This window comes from Mobula hypostoma, chromosome 9 (assembly GCF_963921235.1).
Source record: "Mobula hypostoma chromosome 9, sMobHyp1.1, whole genome shotgun sequence".
Classification (NCBI taxonomy): domain Eukaryota; kingdom Metazoa; phylum Chordata; class Chondrichthyes; order Myliobatiformes; family Myliobatidae; genus Mobula; species Mobula hypostoma.
This window is the reverse complement of record NC_086105.1, coordinates 29571634-29595046: the sequence shown is the minus strand read 5'-3', so window position 1 is coordinate 29595046 and position 23413 is coordinate 29571634. Positions and strand designations below refer to the sequence as shown.

At 41.0% G+C, this 23413-nt stretch overlaps 1 protein-coding gene across 1 annotated transcript in view; it reads left to right on the top strand.

Moving 5' to 3' along the window:
- The window catches only part of LOC134351592 (sodium- and chloride-dependent GABA transporter 1-like), a 48654-nt gene that overhangs the window by 11344 nt on the left and 13897 nt on the right, over positions 1-23413 (top strand). The window contains exons 6-12 of the mRNA XM_063057953.1: positions 3309-3441; positions 3810-3944; positions 6915-7018; positions 8165-8289; positions 16148-16260; positions 18561-18692; positions 22308-22410. Coding sequence (XP_062914023.1) covers positions 3309-3441; positions 3810-3944; positions 6915-7018; positions 8165-8289; positions 16148-16260; positions 18561-18692; positions 22308-22410 — 845 coding nt within the window. The remainder of the gene's footprint in view (positions 1-3308; positions 3442-3809; positions 3945-6914; positions 7019-8164; positions 8290-16147; positions 16261-18560; positions 18693-22307; positions 22411-23413) is intronic.

The following is a 23413-nucleotide window of genomic DNA, read 5'->3' as shown; positions in this document are numbered from 1 at the left end:
CTGGTGGGTACACAGACTGAAAATTGAGAGGCGATGTGGATTGGCAGTGTATATTCTTGCTAAGACAACATCTACCCGACTCCTACCCAAGCATTGGTGGAAAGTGGGTGGGGATAGGGTGGGGGCAGCAGGAAATCCAGTACGTCATTAATAAGATATTTATACTCCTGTGACTGATGGCGGTAATGCTGGCTGGGTGGTTTTCCAGTTCAGTCTGAATGGTGATACTATCCATTGCCATGTATATGTTTGACTTGGATTTGACTTGGTATTTGCTGCTGATTACACGGTGATTCCTGAATGAGTGTTGATGTGGAAAGCGGAAAATCATCCTGGTGCTCCCTGGAACTTGGGTGTGCTATAATTCTGCACTGATATAATTCTGCAACTATTTCATGCTTCACCTAATCTGGCAAAGACTGATCTCATTCTCATTGTTGCCTGTAACTATATAGATACACATTATTACAGTGGGTAAAATTAATTACTTCTCTTTTTTTAATTCTTCACTTACGTTTTTCCAGCTGAAAAGCCAGGCAGAAAACCTACCCTCTGCCCATGCTGCCCTTTGGTTGGTCACTGTTCATGAGAATGGGTAACTTGCCTCACAGTTTTCTCATTTTGTCCTGTATTCTTGATCTGACCTTCACTTCTATTGTAGAGCTTCAGTAAATGAAGCACGTACTGTCATGCAACTAATTTAATTTGGGTACATTCCAAACTCTGGGATTAGTCAATAGAATGCTGAAGTCAAAGAGCAATCCTGCTCCTCCAGTCACCAAACAGCGAATGACCTCCAAACTTCAGTGCTATCATCGTGGCATAGAGCGGACCTGCAAATGTTGTTCTTTTACATGCAGTTGTCAGTTATCTGTATGTTATTATGGGAATATAAGAGCAGAATGAAGTCCGGTGAGATGGCCACTTTGGATTGGTTTCATGTAATATGTAGTTACTGTTTCAAGATCATAGAGGAGATAATGATATACTCTAAATTTTACCTAGCAGGAGATAATATCTGACTAGAAATTAGTATGATTGCGTTGAAAGATGAGAAGACTCAAAGTTCAAATTTCAAAGTACATTTATTATTAAAGTATATATATGTCACCGTATACAACCCTGAGATTCATTTTCTTGTGGGCATACTCAATAGATCTACAGAATAATAACGATAACAGAATCAATGAAAGATTGCCCAACCTGGGCGTTCAACCAGTGTACAAAGGACACCAAACTGTGCAAATACAAAAAGGAAGAAATAATAATAATAAATAAAGTATTAAGTACAGAGGACATGAGATAAATGTCCTTGAAAGTGATTCCAAATTTTGTGGGGACACTTCAATGATGAGGAAAGTGAGGATTGAGTGAAGTTATCCCCTTTGGTTCAAGAACCGAATGGTTGAGGGGGAGTAACTATTCCTGAACCTGGTGGCATAAATCCTGAGGCTCCTGTACCTTCTTCCGGATGGCAACAGCGAGAAGAGTGCATGTCTTGGGTGGTGGGGGTCCCTGATGATGGATGCTACTTTCCTGCAACAATATTTCATGTAGATGTACTCAATGATTGGGAGGGCTTTACCTGTGATAGACTGGGCCGTATCCACTAATATTTGTAGTACTTTCCATTCAAGGGCTTGTGATGTAGACAGTTAATATACTCTTCTACTACACATCTACAGCAGTTTGTCAAAGTTTTAGATGCTATGCTGAAACTCTGCAGATTCCTAAGGAAGTGGAGGTGCTGCTGTGCTTTCTTCATAATTGCAGTTACATACTGGGCCCAGGACAGGTCCTCTGAAATAATAATATCAAGGAATTTAAAGTCGCTGACCCTTGCCGGTTTTGATCCTCTGATGAGTACTAGTTTCCTCCTCCTGAAGTCAATAATCAGCTCCTGATCTTGCTGACATTGAGTAAGAGGTTTTCGTTATGGCACCACCAGTCAGATTTTCAATCTTCCTCCTCTGTGCTGATTCATTACCACCTATGATTTGGACTATGACAGTGGTGACATCAGCAAATTTGACTATGATATTGGAGCTGGGCTTAGCCACACAGTCATAAGTTTAAAGTGAGTAGAGCAGGGGGCTAAGTACACAGCCTTGTGGTGAACCTGTGCTGATGGAGATGGTGGAGGAGATGTTGTTGCCAATCCAAACTGAATGAGTCTGCAAGTGAGGAAATCAAGGATCCAATTGCACAAGGAGGTATTGAGGCCAAGGGCTTGGAGCTCATTGACTAGCTTTGAGGGGATAATGATATTGAATGCTGAGCTGTAGTCAATGAAAAACATTCTGATATATGTATCTTGACTATCCAGATGTTCCAGGATTGAGTGAAGAGCCAATGAAATGGCATCTGCTGTTGACTTGTTGCTCTGGTGGGGAAATTGGAGTGGATCTAAGTCGCTTCTCAGGCAGGAGTTGATATGTCTCATCAAAGCACTTCATCACTGTGGATGTAAGTCCTACTGGGCGATAGTTATTGAGGCAAATCATCATGCTGTCATTGGGCATGTTATAATTAAAGCCTGCTTGAAGCAGGTGGGTACCTCAGACTGATGAAGCAAGAGTTTAAAGATGCAGTGAACACTCCAGACGGTTGATCAGTACACGTCTTTCATACTCGGCCAAGTACCCCAGCTGGGCCAGATGCTTTCCATGGGTTCACCCCCCTGAAGGATGCTCTCACATCAGTTTCAGAGACTGAAATCACAGGGTCATCATGGGCTGTGTGAGTGTGTGAAGGCTTCTCAATGCTTTGACAGTCAAAGTGAGCATAGGAGACATTGAGCTCATCAGGAAGGGAAGCCCTGTTGTCGCCTACATTGCTTGATTTAACATTATAAGGGGCGATAGTACCCGAACCCTGCCAAAACTGCTGAGCATCCTTCATCGATTCAGGTTTAGTCTAGATTTGCCACTTCACCCATGAGATAGCTTTCTGGAGATCATACCTGGACCTCTTGTAACTTTCTCGGTGACTGGACTTGAAGGCCTCTCATCTGGCTCTCAGTAGGTTGTGGATCTCATGGCTCATTCAGGGCTTCTGACTGGGGAAGGCTGTAAGTAATTCTGTGGCGACACACTCATCTACAACTGTTTTAATAAAGTTCGTGACAACCATGGTATATTCATTCAGATCCACAGATGAGTGCTTGAACATGGCCCAAAGCAATCTCATCACTTCCTCTCTCCTCATTTGAGGATGCAACCATAAAAGATAAAAGGAAACCACTGAGATGTATATATTATCTGTTAGATTATAAAATATAGATCACCTTTTTTTACATGTATTTTCAGACGAAATATGCACCAAATTACCAGTGGGCTAGATGAACCAGGAAATTTGCGATGGCCTCTGGCTGGCACACTGGCTCTCTCCTGGATCCTAGTTTATTTCTCAATCTGGAAAGGCGTGGAATGGACAGGAAAGGTGGGGGTCAATAAATTCCTCTTTTACTTTACCTTCAGAAAAAAATCGAGAAAAGTCAATGAAATGGTTCTCAATTAGCATAATTGGGTTCAGTAGGTCTTAGAAAAGAAACATAAAGGTTTTACCTGCCTCTCCAAGTAGAAATAATTATGTTGTCACTGTTTTACTGTCTTGCAATTCATATAGTAATACACAGGAAAACAAATAAAACTAGATGCTGGAATCTGAGATTAGCCTTTAATTCCCGGAGATTGCAAGGTTGAATGCAATGGCTAATGGAAAAGATGCAGTCTCTGTTGCAAAGTAGTCTCTGTCTTGTGTTCATGCTTCTAATTTTGTACTTTTTCTCTTCATTTTATCTTAACTAGGTTGTGTACTTCTCTGCCACTTATCCCTATGTCATGTTGATCATTTTATTTATCCGTGGAGTAACTCTCCCAGGAGCAAAGGAAGGGCTTTTATTTTACTTAACTCCCAATTTCAAGAAGCTCTCAAGCTCACAAGTGAGTACAATGTGGATTTTCAATGTCGCTGCAGTTCTGTTGCAATGTGACAACTGTCACTGCTATGTATCAATTTGTGGCCTTGAGGAAAGTAGATTAGGAATGTTTCCCTTTGAGCTTTCACCTTCCAAAGTTCAAGAGAATCTTGTTGTTGCATGTTACATTTTGAAGGGAGTAACTTACAGGTTGTGTGAAATTCTCTTATTCAATTCAATATCATCTTTTCAAACATATATTTTCTCCTAACTTCTGTTTCCTGCTTAGGTCAGTGCAACAACTTGTTTAATCACCCTCAAATACTCTCCCCTCCTGTAGAATCATGCAGAATCTTCTACACAGGGTTCATTGGAGATGCATTGAATACGTACTGGTGGATGAACAGTTAACAGAATGTGCTTTGTGGTAAATGTACGGAGTTGTAGTCACCAGGTCTTAACAATAGTTCATTGGCCATGATGAGTTTTATGTTAAAAAATTAGATTTTTAGATGTTAAATAATCTTGGTCAGGTTTTACACATGGTATTCACTTGACTTTAGGAAGATGAACAGCATTCTGATCCTGGTTTATAAAAAACTGAGATGATTTATCAGAGAAGAAGTGTCTTCCTCCCTAATGTGAATGAAAGTCCTTGCTCTACTACCTTTGATAGCAGAGTGGTGCAGCAGTAAGTGCTTATTCTGGGTTTGACTGGAGTTTGCATGATTCCCCTGTGACAGCATGAGTTTCTTCCGGATACTCCAAAATCGTCCCACATCCAAAAGACACATAGGTAGGCTAACTGGCTACTGGCTACTGACACTCAAAGCAGCTGTGTATGTTGATTCTGTGGTTAAGAAGGCATACGGTGCATTGGCCTTCATCAATTGTGGGATTAAGAGCTGACAGGTAATGTTACAGCTATATAGGACCCTGGTCAGACACCACTTGGAGTACTGTGCTCAGTTCTGGTCACCTCACTACAGGAAGAATGTGGAAACTATAGAAAGGGTGCAGAGGCGACTTACAAGGATGTTGCCTGGATTGGGGAGCATGCCTCATGAGAATAGGTTGAGTGAACTAGAAGGTAAAGAAGAGAGTTAAATACCACCACAATGAGACAGTAATCATTTGGAATGTGTTACTCACAAGTGTAATTGCTGAACCTGATGTGCAGCTTGCCTGCGGGGGCACGTAGACCCCACACAGAGTCCATGGTTGTGACACTACCACCTTTATTATGGTGGATTTTAATTTTTGTTGGTCCGGTTAGGATGAACATCAAGGCACAGAATGTTTGCAGCATGAATGGAGGGTATTTAGCTTATTAAATCTAAACTGACTTTTGGCAAGTACATCAAGCCTGTCCCATTATATCACCCTCTGTCTGTAGCCTAAAATGTTTTTGTTTACATCTACTCGTCTGTTGCAAGCCATGATTGAATTTGCCTCGAGTATTCCTTGGCCAAGTATTTCAAATTCTAGTCATCCATGAGAAACATAACTAATGGGAGCAGGGGAAGTCCAGTGCCCCTGTGAGCTTGGCCTGCCACTCAATAAGCTTGCAGCTCATTGATCCAGGACTTAGCTCTAACTTCCTTATCCATTCTGTATGAAGTTCAGCTCTCCTATACTACAAAATTTTGTTTAACATAGGCTTAGGTCTACTCAATAATATTGTGCCCTTGCTGCCCAGACAGGAAATTCCAAAGATTTATGGCTCTGAAAGAATAATTTTCTCCTTAACACTGCGTTAAATGGGCGACCACTTATTTTGAAATCCTGATTTTATATTCCCTTACATGGGGAAACATCCTCTCATCACCCATCTTCTTGAGTCCCCTTGGAATCTCACTGTTTCAATAAAATCACCTCTTATTCTTCTAAACACCAATGAGTATACACCAAACCTACACAACATTTCTTCATAAAGCATCCCCTTCATTGCAAAAATGATTGTATTAAAATAAGTGTATAAAATGTTAGAAATATTCTGTGATTCTGGCAAGATATGGGGAAAAACACAGTAAATGACCTGATTAACTCCATTTCTCTACACTTGAATACTGGTTGACCTGCTATATATTTCAAGTTCTTCCTATCTTTATTTCTGAATTCCAGCTTTTCAATTTTCAAGCAAGCTAGTGAATTTAATCTGAATTACTTCCAGTACAAATGCATCCCTTCCTAGATAAGGGGACTAAAATTCTATTTGTAGAACAAAAGAAGCCTTTCCTCGTGTTGCAATGTGATCCTTTGCAAATCATCTTCACTTTATGTCTTCTGGATCTTGGCCTTCATAATTTTATTCAGATCCTCTTACAAACCTCCCTGTTTCAAAAACAAAGCCATATTTCTTCAATCTATCTATGTCATTCTATGACCCTTCATCCTGGAATCATACGAGTAGATCTCCTGCAGGCCTTCATATTCTTCCTAAAGGCTGGAATCCAGAAATGGACACAATTCCCCAGCTGAGGATGAACAAATATTCAACACAATTTCATCGTGACTTCATTGCTCTAGTACTCTATGTCTTGACTTGTAAATTTAATTTTCAAAATTCTTTCTTACCATCTCCAATAATTTTGCACAGATAAGCCCAGTTCTCTTTTCCCTGCAGCTCCATTAGACGTGCGCCCCTTAATTAATTTGTGTTGCTTCTTTTCACTTTGCCTATGAGAATGTAACATTTCATTTTATTACATTTTATGCACCACATACCTGTCTATACTATCTGGTGAAGGGTCTTGACCGGAAATACCAACAAGTCCTTTTGCTCCACGGATGTTGCCTGACCTGCTAAATTCTTCCAGTATATTGTTTGTTACCGTATATACCATCAGTCTGTCTATATTCTCTTGAAATCTATTAGGGTCCATCTCTCAACTGACTACCTTAATAAATATAGATTTATTTTGATGCAGTTATTTGCTTTTGATGAACTACTGATTCATTAATCATCCATGAGCGTGTGTTCCTTTTTGGGTAGGTCTGGCTTGATGCAGCCACACAGATCTTCTTCTCCTATGGACTAGGTTTGGGATCACTTATTGCTTTGGGCAGTTATAATAAATTCCACAACAACATTTACAGGTAAGTCACTTTAATGGAATTGCATTCAATTCAGTAGGAATTTTTCTAATTTTCAACTTCTACTGAAAGTGAGCTTATGGTTTGTTGTAATGGTTACATTTGTTTGTTGAGTCCACTTTCTGTAACACAGTCCAGCAGAGGTAATGAGATTTTCAATTTCTGACCTGGTCTGAATGCATAATCAATCAGTTGTTGTGACACTTGAATATACTCCCTTGTGATTCCTGTTATTATTAAGGACTTTTTACAATCACTGACTTAAACTTTACAGAAAAAGTCTTTAACATGAGATTAAAGTGGAAGGCAATGATCTTCTTGTAGATTAAAAATTAAAGGAAATAAAAAGAAGCAAAGCCTCGTATTTATTCCACAACTGTGATGTCCTTTCTAGTGAAGCACATGAGTGCTGTTGCTGTTGAGGTACAAGAACTTATATTGTGACCATGCTAGTTTCTTACATCCATTGATATTAGGCACAGACACACAAACACATGCATGCACACACAGACACGCACACACAGACGTGCTCACAGAGACACGCACAAGTACCAGAGATAATTGGTTTCATTCGTTGTTATTTATTAAACTTTTGCAATATTCCATTTTACAGTACATAGAAGTACTGCTGTGCTTGATAGAATTTCCAGACCACTCTGTGATTAAAAAAAAGTTATTGACCATCCCCAGAACTATTAGAAGACTGACGTTTAATTCCACTATGTGATTACATAAGAAAGTTGGGGGCGGAGGGGGGGAAGATTACAGTAGTATTTATTTTCCATTATCATAGTATTTATAAAAGTAATAAATATTTTACGAAACCTGTCACTTTACATTCTCACAAGCCTTTCTCAAGACAGTTTCATGCTCCTTTTGGCAGCCTGGGTAGAAAACAGACGATGATATTGCCAGAGAACAGGGCTCCTGCATGGTTAGTGGGGTACACGACAGTACATAAGTCAGAATAATGGAAGGGCAATGGGAGAATAAGAATGAAACATGGTAGAAAATAATTTTTTGAATATCTAAAATCATTTTCCAAATTAACACATACTTAAAGATTAACTTCCTATCAGTCACTCTGGAAGAAAGATTAATTATTTGAGATTATTTAAATGAATTCCATCTGTCTGCTTTATCTTCCAGAGATTGCCTCATAGTCTGCAGTATAAACTCCTGTACCAGCATATTTGCTGGATTAGTCATTTTCTCTGTCATTGGATTCATGGCCCACATCACAAATAAACCAGTAAGCGAACTTGCTTCATCAGGTAAGTACTGAGCTATTCACGCCAAGCTCCTTGAAGGTCATTCGTATCTGCCTATATGTAATAGAAGCCTCAAACCTAATACTTTAGAATCAAGCTCGTTGTCAGTGATATACACCGTGGCATTAGTTATTTTGTGGCAGCAGTGCATTGCAAGCCATAAAAATACTGTAAGATACAATTAAAATAATAAATAAATAGTGGAAAAGAGGAATAGTGAGATAGTCCTTATAGATTCATTAAAAAACCTGATGGAAGAAGCTGTTCCTAAAATATTGACTGTGGGTCTTCAGCTCTGTAGATATTTTTTAATATGCTGGATTTTGATATTGGGCTTCAGGAGGGTATTATTGAGTTGCTTCTAATCAAGCTGATTACAACAAAATATCTAATAGGAACAGCTTCTGTCTTTATAGTTGTTGCCAGTGTCTTGCCATTTATTGTATCAATTCAGGTATGGTATCCCGTTCACAGTAATTATCCATATTATTAGGACTTTATAAAATAATAATATCAGCAGGATATTCTGGTCTAACAGAAATGAATATGTGATTAGCCTAATAGCGCCCACCATTGGAAAATGGCATATTATACAATATGGGACAGTACAGAACAGGAACAAGCCCTTGGTCTACATTGTTATGCTGAACTAATTAAGATAGTAATCAAATGCCCAACTAAACTAATTTAATATGCCTATACATATATATCCTTCTATTTCCTGCACATTCATGTGCCAATCAAAGAGCCTCTTGAATACCTGTCATACTGACTCCATCACCAGCCCTGAGAGCACATTCCTGGCACCTACTATTCTCTGTGAAAAAAATTGACCTGCACATCTCCTTTCAACCTAACCCCTCTCAGCTCAAATACATGACCTCTGAAGTTAGAAACTTCAACCCTAGGAAAAAGATACCAGCTGTTGACATTGTCCATGCCTCTCATAATCTTATAAACCTCTGTCAGTTCTCCCTTTAGCCTCCACTGCTCTAGGGAAACAATATAGTCTGCCCAACTTCTTCTTAAAGCACATACTCTGTATCAGGCAACATCCCGGTAAACTTCTTTTGCACCTTCTCCGAAGCCTCATTATCCTTCTTCTAATGGGGTGACCAGAACTGTATGCAATGTCACCCTATTAATCCATGTAGACATTTACAGGGAGCTATGAACTTGGACTCCAAGATTCCTCTGTACAGCAGCAGTGTTAAGTGTCTTGCTATTAATGGTACACTGTCCCTTCACCTTTAATCTCCCAAAATACAACTCTTAACATCTGGCTGGTTAAACTCCATCTGCTTTTACTCTGTCCATAGCTGAAACTGATCTAAATCCTGCTGCATTCTTAGTCTTCTACGTTATCCACAACACCACCAATTTTTACTAACTCACCCATCTATGTTTTCATCCAAGTCCTTTACATTATCACAAAAAGCAGATGTCTCAGTACAGGTCCTTGTGGAACACCATTCATTGTGGACCTCCGGCCAAAATAAGTCCCATCAACTACTACCCTCTGTCTCTAAGGGCAAGTTAATTCTGGATCCCAACAGCCAATCCACCATGGATCCCATTCATCTTAATCTCTAGATGATCCACTTCTGAGGGACCTTGTGAAACACCTCACTAAATTTCATGTAGAGAACATCCACAGCTTAACCCTCATCAACCACCTTTGTCACCTCCTTAAAAGCTCAATCAAATTGGTATGATAACTTGCCCCACACAAAGCCATGCTAACTGTTCCAAATTAGGCCATAGTTTTCCAAATGCTTATAAATCCTATCCCAAGAACCTTCTCCTGTAACTTCTGTACCACTGACGTGAAATTCACCAGTCTGTAGTTTCCAGGAATATCCCTATTTGCCTTCTTGAATAATGGAAAAACATCAGCTACTCACCAGTTTTCCAGGAGGTCAGCTGTGCACTAGAGAAGGAACAAATATATTGGTCAAGACTCTAGCAATATCATATTTGCCCTTGGTCAATAACCTGAGGTATATCTCTTCAGACCCTGGAGATTGACCCACCTTAATGTTCTTTCCCAGACCCAACACTACTCCCTTATTTATCTCAAACATCCTAGCAAATTGGCATATGACTCACTTATCTCCCTACATTCTACTTCTGCTTTGTAAATACTGTTGCAAAGTACTCATTTAAGATGTCACCCACATCCTTCACTTCCAAGCATGCGTTTCCTCCTTTAGCCTTAAGTGGTCCTACCCATTCCCTTGTTATCCGCTTGGGACTCTTCATAATTCCACTTTCCATGGACTTTTCATGACCGTGCCTAGCTTTCCTAATTCCCTTCTTGAGCTTTTCTCTAGCCTTCTTTTTTATAACTTAAGGACTTTGTTTGAACTTAGCTTCCTAAACCATACACATGCTTCTTTATTTCTACTTGATTAAATGCACCACCTGTCTCATCTTCCAAGGTTCCCTTACCTTGCCATCCCTGTTCTTCTTTCTTCCTGGAACATACTTGTCTGTATTCTGTCAACTAGTCTTTAAACACCCTCCATATAATCATCTTGTGGGTTTGCCCAAAAACAGCTGCTCCCAAAATAAGTCTCCCTAGTTCCTGCCTAATACTCTCTCAATATGCCAATGTCTCTCTTAATTTCTCCAAAGTACAGTAATGCCCTCCTGCTAGCTCCATAATTATTCTTATCTACAGCTAGCTTAAAACTTATGGAGTTGTGGTCACTGACAGTCTTGTACTCTCGTTCCCCTTGACTTGGAACATCTAATGTTTAAGTGCTGACCATTCTACTTACCAAGAAAGTTCTCCTCTGTGATCCCGACCACAGCTTATATACCCACAAAGGCTGATGATTTCAAGCAAGTACTTGAGGTATTGAATACAGTGGTTAGCAAACAAGAAGCAGCCTATCCCAATGCATTTCATAGGACTTCAGTCAGGCTTGTTTGAAGAAATCTCTGCTCAACTATCATCAACATATCACTTGCAGCATGAGGAACGCCAACACACTTGACCACTGTTACACTGTGATTAGGAATGCTTACTGTTCCATCCCTGGCCCACTTTTCAGGAAATCTGACGATTTGGCTGTCATTCTTCTACCTGCATGAAAGCATTGGCTAAAAAGCAAGACTCCAGAGATAAGGACAATAAAGAGGTGGTCAGGGGAGGCAGAGGAGCGGCTACAGGATTACTTTGAGTCGGTGGACTGGGCCATGTTCAAGGACTCATCTGAGGATCTGAATGAATACGTCATGGTTGCCATAGACTTTATGAAAACAGTTGTAGACAAGTGTGGCCCCACAAAATTATTCAGACGCTTCCTCAACCAGAAGCTCTGGTTGAAGCAAGAGATCAGCAACCTCTGAGGGCCAGATCTGTGGCATTCAGGTCTGGTGACCAAGTAAAACACAAGAGGTCCAGGTATAATCTCTGGAAAGCCATCTAACATACCAATCGTCAATTCCAGACCTAACTTGAATCACTGAAGGATGCTAAACAGCTGTGACGGGGTTTGTATGCTATCACCTCCTGCAAAGTGAAACCAAGCAACATAGGTGACAACAAGGTTTTGCTCCCAGATGAGCTCAATGCCTTTTATATTGACTTTGACCATCAAAGCATGCCAGCACCTTCACGAACTCCCATAGCCCCCGACGACCCTACTATTTTATTCTCTGAGGCTGATGTGAGAGCATCCTTTAGGAGGGAGGACCCACGGAAAGCACCCGACTCAGATGGGGTACCTGGCCGAATACTAAAGACATGCTGATCAACTGGCTGAGTATTCATCGATATCTTTAATCCCTCACTTTGGCTGTCTGAGGTACCCTCAGTTCAAGCAGGCTTCAATGAACCTGCCTCAATGAATATAAATCAGCAGTCCTTACATCCACAGTGATGAAGTTCTTTGAGAAGCTGGCGAGAAGTTGGCAGCATGGTAGCGTTTGGGCAGCACGGTAGTGTAGTGGTTAGCACAACGCTTTACAGTTCCAGTGACCCGGGTTCAATTCCCGCAGCTGCCTGTAAGGAGTTTGTAGGTTCTCCCCATGACCGTGTGGGTTTCCTTCGGGTACTCCAGTTTCCTCTCACAGTCCAAAGATGCACCAGTTGGTACGTTACTTGGTCATTGTTATTTGTCCCATGATTAGGCTAGGGTTAAGTCGGCGGTTATTGGGCGTCATGGCGCGAAGGGCCAGAAGGGCTTATTCCATGCTGCATGTCAATTAAAAAAACCATATCAGCTCCTACATGTGAAGCGACTAGCATCTGCTCCAATTTGCCTACAGTCACAACTGGTCCACAGCAGGCACACCAATGCTGGAGGAACTCAGCAGGCCAGGCAGCATCTATGGAAAAAGGTACAGTAGACATTTCAGTCCGAGACGTCAACTGTACTTTTTCCCATAGATGCTGCCTGGCCTGCTGAGTTCCTCCAGCATTTTGTGTGTGTTGCTCGGATTTCCAGCATCTGCAGATTTTCTCTTGCTTGTGACAGAGATACCATTTCATTGACTCTGTGCTCAATACGGGAACATCTGGACAGTGGAGATACATCAGGATGCTCTTCGTTGACTACAGCTTGGCATTCAATACTATCATCCCCTCAGAATTAATCAGTAAGTTCCAAGACCAAGGGCTCAATACCTCCTTGTGTAACTGGACCATCAATTTCCTCACTTGCAGACCCCAGTCAGTCTGGATTGGCAACAACATCTCCTCCACAATCACAATCAGCACAGATGCACCATACGGTTGTGTGCTTAGCACCCTGCCCTTATCTCTTTATACTTTTGACTGTGAAGCTAAGCTCAGCTCCACTGCCATATTTAAGTTTGCTGACGACACCAATGTCATTGACCAAATCAAAAGAGGAGATGAACCAGCATGCAGGAGGGAGATTGAAAATCTGGCTGAGTGGTGCCACAACAACAACCTCTCACTCCATGTCAGCAGCGAGATGAAGGAGCTGATTATTGAGTCCAAACAGTCTGGAGGTCCATGAGCCAGTTCTCTTTGGGGGATCAGATGTGGAGAGGGCCAGCAGCTTTAAATTCCTCGGTGTTATCATTTCAGAGGATCTGTCCTGGGCCCAGCATGTAAGTGCAATTACAAAGAGACCGTGGCAGCACTTCCACGGTCTAAGAAGCTGCGAAGATTCAGCATGTCATCTAAAACTGACAAAGTCCTATAGATGTGTGATGGAGAGTGTATTGACATCGCGGCATGTGAGTGCCTTTCAAATGACATTCAATAGAAAAGCCTACAAAAAGTGGGGAAGCAGGCCTGTCCATCACAGGTAAAGCCCTCCCCACCATTGAGCACATCCGTACGAGCACTCTCACAGAAAAGCAGCATCCATCGTCAAGGACTGCCAGTACAGGTTCAGGAACAGTATTACCCCTCAACCATCAAGCTATTGAACCAGAGAGGATAACTTCACTCACCCCAACATTGAAATGTTCCCACAACCGGTGGACTCACTTTCAAGGATTCTTCATCTCATGTTGTTGATATTTATTATTATTATTATTACTTTGTTTATTGGTATTTACTGTGAAATGCCAGCAGGAAAATGAATCTAACAACTAGGACATTGAGGAACAGATGAACAGGCAGATTACGGAAAGTTTTAAAAACAGGCCTCTGCCCCTTCCCTCTTCAGTCCTGACGAAGGGTTCCGGCCCGAAACGTTGACTGATCATTTCCACGGATGCTGCTCGACTTGCTGAGTTCCTCCCGCGTGTTGTGAGTGTTGCTGTAAAAACAGGGTGTTGCTGTGGCTGACTTCAACTTCCCTATTACAGACTGGAACTTCTTTGGTGCAAAACGGGTCTGGATGGGGCATCCAGGAGAGTTTTCCTAAATCGACATGTAAATAGCTGAAGAAGGGGAGTAGCCATATTTGGGCTGGTGTTGGGTTATGAGCCTGACCAGGTGACTACCTTTCTAAGTTCAAAGTAAATTTATAATCAAAGTACGTACAGTATGGTGGCATATAAATTTACTTTGAACTGAGAAAGGTAGTTATCTAGTCATCATTTTTTCTGCCTGTTCATCTATTCCTCAATGTCCTAGTTGCTATTTGGAGTCAGTAGTGTAATCCCATATAATCCCATCAGACTGATCACAACATTTTTTTAAGTTATTGGGTTGTAAGGATATAGACTCAGTGGATGAACTCTCTATTATGTTCCCTCTGAATGTAGCTGTGATATCACTCCTGATTAATAGTGCAATTTACCCCACCCCTCAACTTTACTTCCTTCTCTGTTTGCAACAGAGAGACGCTGGTGTGCAAAAAAAGGTGTCCAGTCTAAGAGTTATCATCTTAGTCATTTTTCGTGGGCTCGCAAGACCCTGTTGGATATTGGTGGTGTGGAATGCTGCAAGTAAAATTTGTTGGCTATAGAGTGAATGGTGGGTGTAGATGTGTGGCATTGGTCAGTGTGAGGACTAGGCCTCAAGCTGTGGTGTTGCCTGCTTGCAGCCCCCCAGGGGAGGCATCGGAATGGGATACTCCACTGGAGTGCCTGTTGCAGAATGGTGAGCCTCCATGTTGGAGTGTGTGTTGCCCCCTAGTGTTTGCTCAGCAGAAGACAAGTTAAATTGTGTTCAACTGCAGACCGCTGCAACATTCATGAACTTAGTGACTTGGACTATGTATTTTTTGTGACTTTATTTTACTGCTGTTTTATATGTGCTATATGTGCTTTGTGTTGTGTATGACTTTTGGTACTGTGTTTTGCACCTTGGAGGAATGTTGCTTCATTTGACTGTATTCATGGGTATTCATGAATGATAATTAAACTTGAACTTGAAATCCATCTTTTCTAAAATATCGAAACCATGAAATATTAAGCATCTGTTCCTGTCTTTCTCTTGGCCCAGTCTCTATTGTCACTAAACATCACAGTTCCATGTACTAAACCATGCTCTAAGTTCATCACATTTACCCATACTATTCCTAATATTAAAATACACACACTTCATATCTTTTATCCCATTGTATCTTACTCGGCATGACATCCACCTTCCTTTCAATCCTTTCTTTTCTGACCTGGTGTTTTGGTTCCCATCCCCCTGCTAAACTAGAGTACACCCTCTCGAGTAGTACCATTGAACTTCCCTGCCAGGATATGGCTTCCCTCCAGTTCAGGTTCAACCTATCCCTCTTGTACAGATTGCCCCCACCTCAGAAGATGTACCAATAATCCAAGAACTTGAAGCCCTGCCCCCTGCGCCAGTTCTCAGCCATACATTCATCTATTACATCATTCTATTTCTGCCCTGACTAGCATGTGGTGCTGGGAGTAATCCAGTGATTACTGTTTTTAACGTGACTACCTGACCATGCAATGTCAGGGAATGATAACGGGTGGACCTCACACTTCAACGGGTCAAATTAATGACTGTTTTGTTCTCGATAAAATAAAATCTCACCTCAGTTGCTAGGAGATCCTCTGTTCTTGAGTCATGAAACCACCATCAGCACGAATGGAACAGACTGAGGAATTACAGTATTGAACAGCCCAGAGTCAGTCATCTAAAATGCATGTGGGCCATCAGTAGTGGAAAAGTTATACATGTCTGCTCCCCTCCTTGATAAGGCTAGAATCCTTTCAGCTATTTAAGCAGCCCAACTGGCTTGAAATTACTCCAGTGGCCCTGGGCTGGTGCTGCTAATGTGTTTCTGTCTCAGACCTCCTGAGCCCAAGTAAGGACCTCGACTGATGCAGACAAGTTTATCACTCCAACTTCTACCAACAGCAGGACCTCTGTACTTTTACTGTAAATTTTCTGTGGAGTAGATGCACGTCAACAAGTTTTTCTCCGGCCTTGTAGCTCTGGCATATGTGATTTCTTCCACAGGCCCTGGGCTCGCATTTCTTGCTTATCCACAAGCTGTGACACAAATGCAACCAGCAGCACTATGGGCCATTCTCTTTTTCTCCATGTTACTGATGCTTGGTCTTGATTCACAGGTTAGTATTGAAATTGTGTAAAGTATAACTATAATTTCTGATATAATAGAAGTTATATACTCAAGAACAAAATGATAAATTTTCATTTAATTTTTTTTTCTTTACTTCTTTCCCATCTTGCTCTTTTGATGAAGAAGATGCATGTGCTTTTCTGCTCTGGGTCATTAACTTATGATTTTTATTTGCATAAGCCAGATCTTGAGTTATTACTTCGTGAAATACAAAAAAATCGAACAAATCCTTCGCCAGCATTAATGTGCATGCACCGGATAGCAGGAATCATCAATTAGTGATCAAAATTGGAAACATCCACTATCCCTGGCCCTTCATGTTTAATTTGCAGTGAAAGGGACAGCCATGATCTCTGAAATACAATAGACAGACCATGAAAATTCTTCAGTCTATTGTTAGCAGCACGCTGATTCTTCATGACAGAACATTGAACTTCACAATCCTGTTCAAAAATCCCTCCATTGCCACATTTTCCCAGCTCTGTTTATTTCCCCTAGTTTCATATCATTTCACAATCCCTGCACTCCCTCACTTCTAATCTTTTGCATTAGCTTTTTGCATAGCACCATTGGTGACTATACCCAGCAACCTGACAATATGGCCATTAAACCCTCAAGTTCTTTCTCTAAATCTTCTGAACATTTTACTTCCCTCTGATCCTTTAAATCCCTCCTGAAAGTCTCTTTGATCAAGTTTTGGCTCAATGTCTGAGCAGCTTTCTGTCTGGCTCATTGTCAAACTTCGCATGAGATTCATTCCTGTGTATTATCTTGGCCCGAAATCAGTGGAGGTTGCAGTTGTTACTCAACTATTAATCGAAAGATGAGAGTTAACATGACAGCTTGTAAGTTTTAATATTTTTACAAAATCCAGATAAAGTTGGTATAAAAGGCCGGTTTGCTGAAGAGTGGTGGATTGCCATAAAACACTTAATTTTTTTATTTGGGAAGGAAACCAGTAATCCTTACCTAGTCTAACATAAATATGAGTCCAGTTCCACAATAATATGGTTAACTCTTTACTCTAAATTATTTACCAATTGACTCTTTTGTATTACATTAGGCAGATTGCTCAGATTTGATGGAAATTTGATTACTGAGTGGAGGTTACATATAAACAGTTTTCATTTTCAAGAGTAGCTGTCTTACGAACCCCTATTCTTGCATTTCTTCAAGATGCTTGCATTTCTGTAATTAAATGCCCTGTCTTGAAGAAATGCTGTAAAATTTTACGGGAGAACTTGCGTACTTGGACTTCCACAGTCAGATCTTCCATCTCCCTAGGAACTCCAGTATACAGCCATTTTCTGAATTTTCATGGCCTGCATATGTCAGATGGTAGAATAATGCAAAGGGACGCCACCAGAAATAAACAAAATAAAGAGCTGGAGGAAGAGTGCCACAGCAAGGCAACCTGGGACAACCTGATGTCTCCAGAAAGTTCTTTTACTTTCTACTTCTGACTTCACAAAAATCCAATTCTGAATATGTCTATTGAGTAGACTCCAGTGATATCTTTAAAGTACCTATACACTTTGCAATCTTTTTCCAGACCAGAATAAATGGTTGGTGTTTGAATAGCCATGAGCCGCATCTCCCTTTCATCTTAGAGTATGGGAAAGCGGGACTCTTACAGAATTTTACTGTTGAAAATAATCCAGTTGTCGACCCAGCTGAATGATGCAACTGTAACATTGCCAACTAGACAGCCCAGCCCTAATACATCTGTGGATAGACTGTGCACTAATATTTTATATGCAGCTTGGAATTAATGAGCGTTGTTGATCGCTGCCTATGTTATGTGAAATTTTAAACACTACACGAATATATTCCTGCATCATTCAGGTCACAGCCTTCTCAATAATCATCATTTCCCCCTTAGGTTCTTCTCTCGTACTTCTCTGGTGTAGGCATTATGATGAGCTTGAGCAATTCATCTCTTTCTGACTTCCTGCCTTACCAGTTCTTTGTATTAATTCCCTCACATTTCTGTATTGAATATCCACATGAATATTAAATACTGGAATCCTAGAGAACTACTTCCTGGAACTAATTCGGAAGACGTGTAGCTCGGGTGGTTGACGGCTGGGTTGAGTTGTTCTCCGATCTTGGCAATTTACTTGCAAACATTTACTTGTCTCCTCGCATGGTGACAAAATGTTTGCAAGTAAATTGCAAACCCGACCCAACCAGAGCTAATTCCTGATGAAGAATTTAAAAAAAATAATGTCTTTACTTTTCATGAACTGACTGTTTATGTTGTTCCCATCTAATTATTCTGTTTTCAAGTTCTGCACAGTGGAAGGGTTTGTTACTGCCCTAATGGACGAATATCCTAAAAGCCTGCGATCTCATAAAAAGCTCTTCATTGCACTGGTGTGCATCATTTCATACCTCGTTGGATTAAGTAATGTTACTCAGGTACATGTGAAATAAATGTCTCATTTGTACTGTGCTATGCAGCATCTAGACTGTTCCAGCTTAAACAAGGGTAGACTTCTCTACAGCTCAAATGTGTTTTGGTCAGAACTGAGTCCATAGTAGGAACTTATCAAATTGTACTTCATACTCACTGAGGTTAGTTTTGTGACTCATAAACCTTTTTGAGTCTTGCTTCAGTGTCCAGGTACTTCCCCACCAATGACAGCAGGGGTCAGATGAGGGTCAGATGGCTGACAAGAGAAATTAGGGATAGTATCAATTCCAAAGAAGAAGCATACAAATTAGCCAGAGAAAGTGGCTCACCTGAGGACTGGGAGAAATTCAGAGTTCAGCAGAGGAGGACAAAGGGCTTAATTAGGAAGGGGAAAAAAGATTATGAGAGAAAACTGGCAGAGAACATAAAAACGGACTGTAAAAGCTTTTATAGATATGTAAAAAGGAAAAGACTGATAAAGACAAATGTAGGTCCCCTGCAAACAGAAACAGGTGAATTGATTATGGGGAGCAAGGACATGGCAGACCAATTGAATAATTACTTTGGTTCTGTCTTCACTAAGGAGGACATAAATAATCTTCCAGAAATAGTAAGGGACAGAGGGTCCAGTGAGATGGAGGAACTGAGCGAAATACATGTTAGTAGGGAAGTGGTGTTAGGTAAATTGAAGGGATTGAAGGCAGATAAATCCCCAGGGCCAGATGGTCTGCATCCCAGAGTGCTTAAGGAAGTGGCCCAAGAAATAGTGGATGCATTAGTGATAATTTTTCAAAACTCGTTAGATTCTGGACTAGTTCCTGAGGATTGGAGGGTGGCTAATGTAACCCCACTTTTTAAAAAAGGAGGGAGAGAGAAACCGGGGAATTATAGGCCGGTTAGCCTAACGTCGGTGGTGGGGAAACTGCTGGAGTCAGTTATCAAGGATGTGATAACAGCACATTTGGAAAGCGGTGAAATGATCGGACAAAGTCAGCATGGATTTGTGAAAGGAAAATCATGTCTGACGAATCTCATAGAATTTTTTGAGGATGTAACTAGTAGAGTGGATAGGGGAGAACCAGTGGATGTGGTATATTTGGATTTTCAAAAGGCTTTTGACAAGGTCCCACATAGGAGATTAGTGTGCAAACTTAAAGCACACGGTATTGGGGGTAAGGTATTGGTGTGGGTGGAGAATTGGTTAGCAGACAGGAAGCAAAGAGTGGGAATAAACGGGACCTTTTCAGAATGGCAGGCGGTGACTAGTGGGGTACCGCAAGGCTCAGTGCTGGGACCCCAGTTGTTTACAATATATATTAATGACTTGGATGAGGGAATTAAATGCAGCATCTCCAAGTTTGCGGATGACACGAAGCTGGGTGGCAGTGTTAGCAGTGAGGAGGATGCTAAGAGGATGCAGGGTGACTTGGATAGGTTGGGTGAGTGGGCAAACTCATGGCAGATGCAATTTAATGTGGATAAATGTGAAGTTATCCACTTTGGTGGCAAAAATAGGAAAACAGATTATTATCTGAATGGTGGCCGATTAGGAAAAGGGGAGGTGCAACGAGACCTGGGTGTCATTATACACCAGTCATTGAAAGTGGGCATGCAGGTACAGCAGGCGGTGAAAAAGGCGAACGGTATGCTGGCATTTATAGCGAGAGGATTCGAGTACAGGAGCAGGGAGGTACTACTGCAGTTGTACAAGGCCTTGGTGAGACCACACCTGGAGTATTGTGTGCAGTTTTGGTCCCCTAATCTGAGGAAAGACATCTTTGCCATAGAGGGAGTACAAAGAAGGTTCACCAGATTGATTCCTGGGATGGCAGGTCTTTCATATGAAGAAAGACTGGATGAACTGGGCTTGTACTCGTTGGAATTTAGAAGATTGAGGGGGGATCTGATTGAAACGTATAAGATCCTAAAGGGATTGGACAGGCTAGATGCAGGAAGATTGTTCCCGATGTTGGGGAGGTCTAGAACGAGGGGTCACAGTTTGAGGATAGAGGGGAAGCCTTTTAGGACCGAGGTTAGGAAAAACTTCTTCACACAGAGAGTGGTGAATCTGTGGAATTCTCTGCCACAGCAAACTGTTGAGGCCAGTTCATTAGCTATGTTTAAAAGGAAGTTAGATATGGCCCTTGTGGCTACAGGGGTCAGGGGGTATGGAGGGAAGGCTGGGTTCTGAGTTGGATGATCAGCCATGATCATAATAAATGGCGGTGCAGGCTCGAAGGGCCGAATGGCCTACTCCTGCACCTATTTTCTATGTTTCTATGTTTCTAAATAAACCATTTCACCTCATGTATATTAACTGAGATCAGAAGGTGTAGCCCTACTGCAGTGGATTGGCATTTTGAATTTGAAATATTACCTCTTATTGAATAACTTTGACAATTTTGTGGTGACATGATAAATTATCACCAGATTTGAGCTATAGTTTAGGATCCATTTAAATGTTCTTCAGATAGTTCAGGTAGAGCCACTGACTATTAGTGGAGATGAAATAATTGAATCTGCTAATCTAGTTGTAAATATTGCTGTATTACCCACTTCTCAGAACATCTATACCTTGTTAAGAAAATAATTACTCAAAATTTGCTGGTCATAAACACCAACTCTGATAGATGAGTGATTTACTCCCAGGGACCTGGAACACGACTTACAATCATGGCGTCATCCACCCATCGAGTCTTTCAATCCCCCATGAGAACCCTCCATCTGCTGTAATTCAAATCTTGTAGATTTTCCCTTTTTTTTAAATTTTCATCTTCTTTTAAGGGCTTGAAATGTATTAAAACCCATACTGTTTCCAATCTTTATATAAAATAGAATATTACGCTGATTTTGATCTATTATATATTTTATGGCAAATTAAGTCAAAATATCAGGTGAACAATTTCTCAAGCAGAGGGGTCCCTCATAACTGGGTATGGCTCACCAAGGATAGGTACTCCATTCAGAACAATTTCCTTACAATTTACCTGTAGCCTTGTAATTGACCCAATTCTCTTATGAAAACTGATGACCTCTGTTTACATTACCTTTACAGGCAGTGAATGCCACTGTAAAGAATTTGTTTAAGGTGTATTACATGGTGGCCTAAAATAACTTCTCCATGAATGTCCTCTTCCTCTGTCTGAGCATGAGGTTGGCTTTGTGTTTGGTCAGAACTCAGTGAAGCAAGTTACTCCCATGTTTCTCCATTGTGTTGCTCTGTAGCTTACTGTGCCACACCATTTCACCAGCAAAGCAGAAACAGATTATTGGAGTAACTGCTGTGTAAGATGAATCAATGACCTACCATTTTTACTGCTGGGTAAGCTGTGCCCATGCAAAGAACCAAACTCATAAGTTATAGCTCCTGGAATAGCTACTAGACATGGGATTGTTTCCTTGGTTTTGTGTTGGTGGGCTTTCCAGTGTTGTTAGTGGGTTTCATTGTTGGTTGATGATGTCAGTTAATAAATTGGCATTTTTTCTTTTGTGTTTTACCAATTATTGAACTTGCTGCCCCAAAGCACAGCTGTATTACCAGCTTTTGCATTCTAGTATTACTGTGGTTGTCCTATATTAGAAACTCACATTTCTGAATTTTGTTTCTCTTCTGAATTCAGGGTGGCCTCTATGTGTTCAAGATGTTTGACTACTATTCTGCCAGTGGGATGAGCCTGCTCTTCCTGGTTTTCTTCGAGACTATCTCAATATCTTGGTTTTATGGTAAGTAGCTGCTTTAAATTTACCCGGTTCCCTTATTATTTAGAAACAGAACTGAATGTGATAGGTTTTCATGTGATCCCTTTTATTCTCTCTCAAGAAGCTAGGTAAAAGAACATACACTCAGTGGCTGCTTTATTAGGTATCTATCCACCTGCTTGTCAGTGCAAGTATCTAATCTGTCAATCATGCGACTGCAACTCAATGCATAAAAGTATGCAGACATGGTCAAGAGGTTCAGTTGTTGTTCAGACCAAACATGAGAATGGGGAAGAAAAATGATATCAATGACATCGACCGTTGAATGATTGTTGGAGCTAGATGGGGTGATTTGCATATCTCAGAAACTGCTGATTTCCTGGGATTTTTACAAACAAATGTCTCTAGAGCAGGGGTTCCCAACCTTTCTCTTGCCACGGACCAATACCATTAAGCAAGGGGTCTATGGACCAGAGGTTGTGAACCCCTGCTCTAGAGCTTACAGAGAAAGGTGCAAAAAAACTAAAACAGTGAGCAGCAGTTCTGTAGGTGAAAATGCCGTGTTAATGAGAGAGGTCGGAGCAGAATGGCTAGGCAGATTCAAGTTAACAGGAAGGTGACAGTAACTCAAATAAACCAAACATTACAACAGTGGTGTGCAGAAGAGCATCTCTGTATACACAACACATTGAATGTTGAAGTGGACGGGCTACAGCAGCAGAAGACCATGAACGTACACTCAGTGGCCACTTTATTATGTTACAGGAATGGCCAATTAAATGCGAGAGATCTACGTCAGTAATATTGGTTGCTCGGAGTCTATGGCTTTAGAACAACAAGCTGTTCGGATGTTTATCAAAAAGAAATCAGATCCGAACTGAGATTCTTACATTTTTTCCTTCATACATCACAGCATTTAACTGTGAAGTGCACTGAACTCACTATTCTCCGGATCCAGGGATTATAATGCTACAAAAAAGGTCTGGCAGACCAAGAAAGATTCAGATAGAAAAATCAATTTTAAGTT